Here is a 1,346-nt window from a genome sequence, read left to right as displayed (position 1 = left end):
AGAGTCGCTGCCCTACCTCGACTTCCCCTGTTTCATTTTCCTTCAGCACGAAAGTGAGCACGTCGGTGTCGGGGCCTGCCAGCAGCCGGAGGTACAGGGGGTACTCGGTGAGAGGGAGCTTCTGGAAGAGCACTGCAGGGGGACACAGACACCCCAGTGAGATCTCCACTGCCGGGGCAGGGAAAGCTCCCGGGCTCCACTGGAGCATCTAAAAGCAGTTCGTGGTGCTCAGGATCACCGTGGAACTAGCTGAGTCCCCAACACAGATGCGTAACGATCTTTGGTAGCTCTCAGCTGGCTTCAGCCCCCTTCTGAAAACCAGCAATCCCCCATGACCTCAGGCAGCGTCTCCTCCTAAGGGTCTGGCCATGCATTCACCAAAATTCAGACGCTGCCCGCCTGACCCACCGCTGAGTCCTGGGAGGACCCTGAGGGCGTTTCCGCAGGACACACCAGTGAACAGACCCAACCTGCCGCAGGGGCCGAGGCCCTGAGCTCACCTTGCCCGTCTTTCCGCATCTCCTTGAAAAGCGCAAACTTCTGCGGATTATCCACCACCATGAACTTCTTCAGGAGCCCTTGGATCACCTCGCTCACCGTGGTTGTGCTGCTGATGTGGAGCTGCTTAACAGCATCCAGCGGCAAGTAGAACGAGGTTCTCTTGTCCGTCATATCGGCCAGGTTCACCTCCTTGAGGGCATCGTAGATGGACTGCGGCCGGATCCCTGCCGGCACCGTCACGGGCCGGCGCAGTTTCAGATGCACTTTGATGAAACCCGTGTATGTCCCATCATCGTTCTAAAGCAAAGGAGAGGGGAGTCAGCTCCAGGGAGCCTTTCCAGTGCTTCCCCCCTGCCACCACGAGTGGTTTTCTGGTCCACAGTGCTGCAGCCTGTGGTTCTGCTGGGGCTCTGAGGGTTTCCTATCAATCATGTCAAAAGAAACCAGTAATTTTGGGTGATTTTCTCATGCTCCTTCCACTCGGCAATGACTCATCCCCTCCTCGCCTCTCTGCGATCTTGTCTTAGGTAAAACCGAGACAAGGTAACTGCTACAAGGTAAGTTATGGGAACCAGGACACGGAACCTGTGGTGGCACCTGGGCGAGGATCTGAACCTCTGGGGAGGTCCTGGCCTCAGATGCAGCAGGATCTCCTGACTGCGCTCCTCCTGGTTTATTCCCCGCTCATGGGATTCTCACACCTCCGTGTGATAAACCATCGCTCAGTCTCACTGCGGACCCCTTGCCCTACCCTCAGCTCCGCAAAAGTGCTGGAACCAAGGGAAAAGCCCGGCTCTGCGTGGTCCGTCCGTGGGGACAGGCAGGAACGAGCCACGGCATCCCCC

At 57.8% G+C, this 1,346-nt stretch overlaps 1 protein-coding gene across 1 annotated transcript in view; it reads right to left on the bottom strand.

Moving 5' to 3' along the window:
• RASSF5 (Ras association (RalGDS/AF-6) domain family member 5) overlaps positions 1-1,346 on the bottom strand; it is a gene marked incomplete at its 5' end in the record, with an annotated part of 3,477 nt that overhangs the window by 1,029 nt on the left and 1,102 nt on the right. The window contains 2 exons of the mRNA XM_010139489.1: positions 17-132; positions 501-798. Coding sequence (XP_010137791.1) covers positions 17-132; positions 501-798 — 414 coding nt within the window. The remainder of the gene's footprint in view (positions 1-16; positions 133-500; positions 799-1,346) is intronic.

The sequence above is a fragment of the Buceros rhinoceros genome, unplaced genomic scaffold (assembly GCF_000710305.1).
Source record: "Buceros rhinoceros silvestris isolate BGI_N320 unplaced genomic scaffold, ASM71030v1 scaffold31497, whole genome shotgun sequence".
Taxonomy (NCBI): Eukaryota; Metazoa; Chordata; class Aves; order Bucerotiformes; family Bucerotidae; genus Buceros; species Buceros rhinoceros.
Note: the sequence above shows the minus strand (reverse complement) of the source record. Positions and strands in the feature narration are given on the sequence as shown.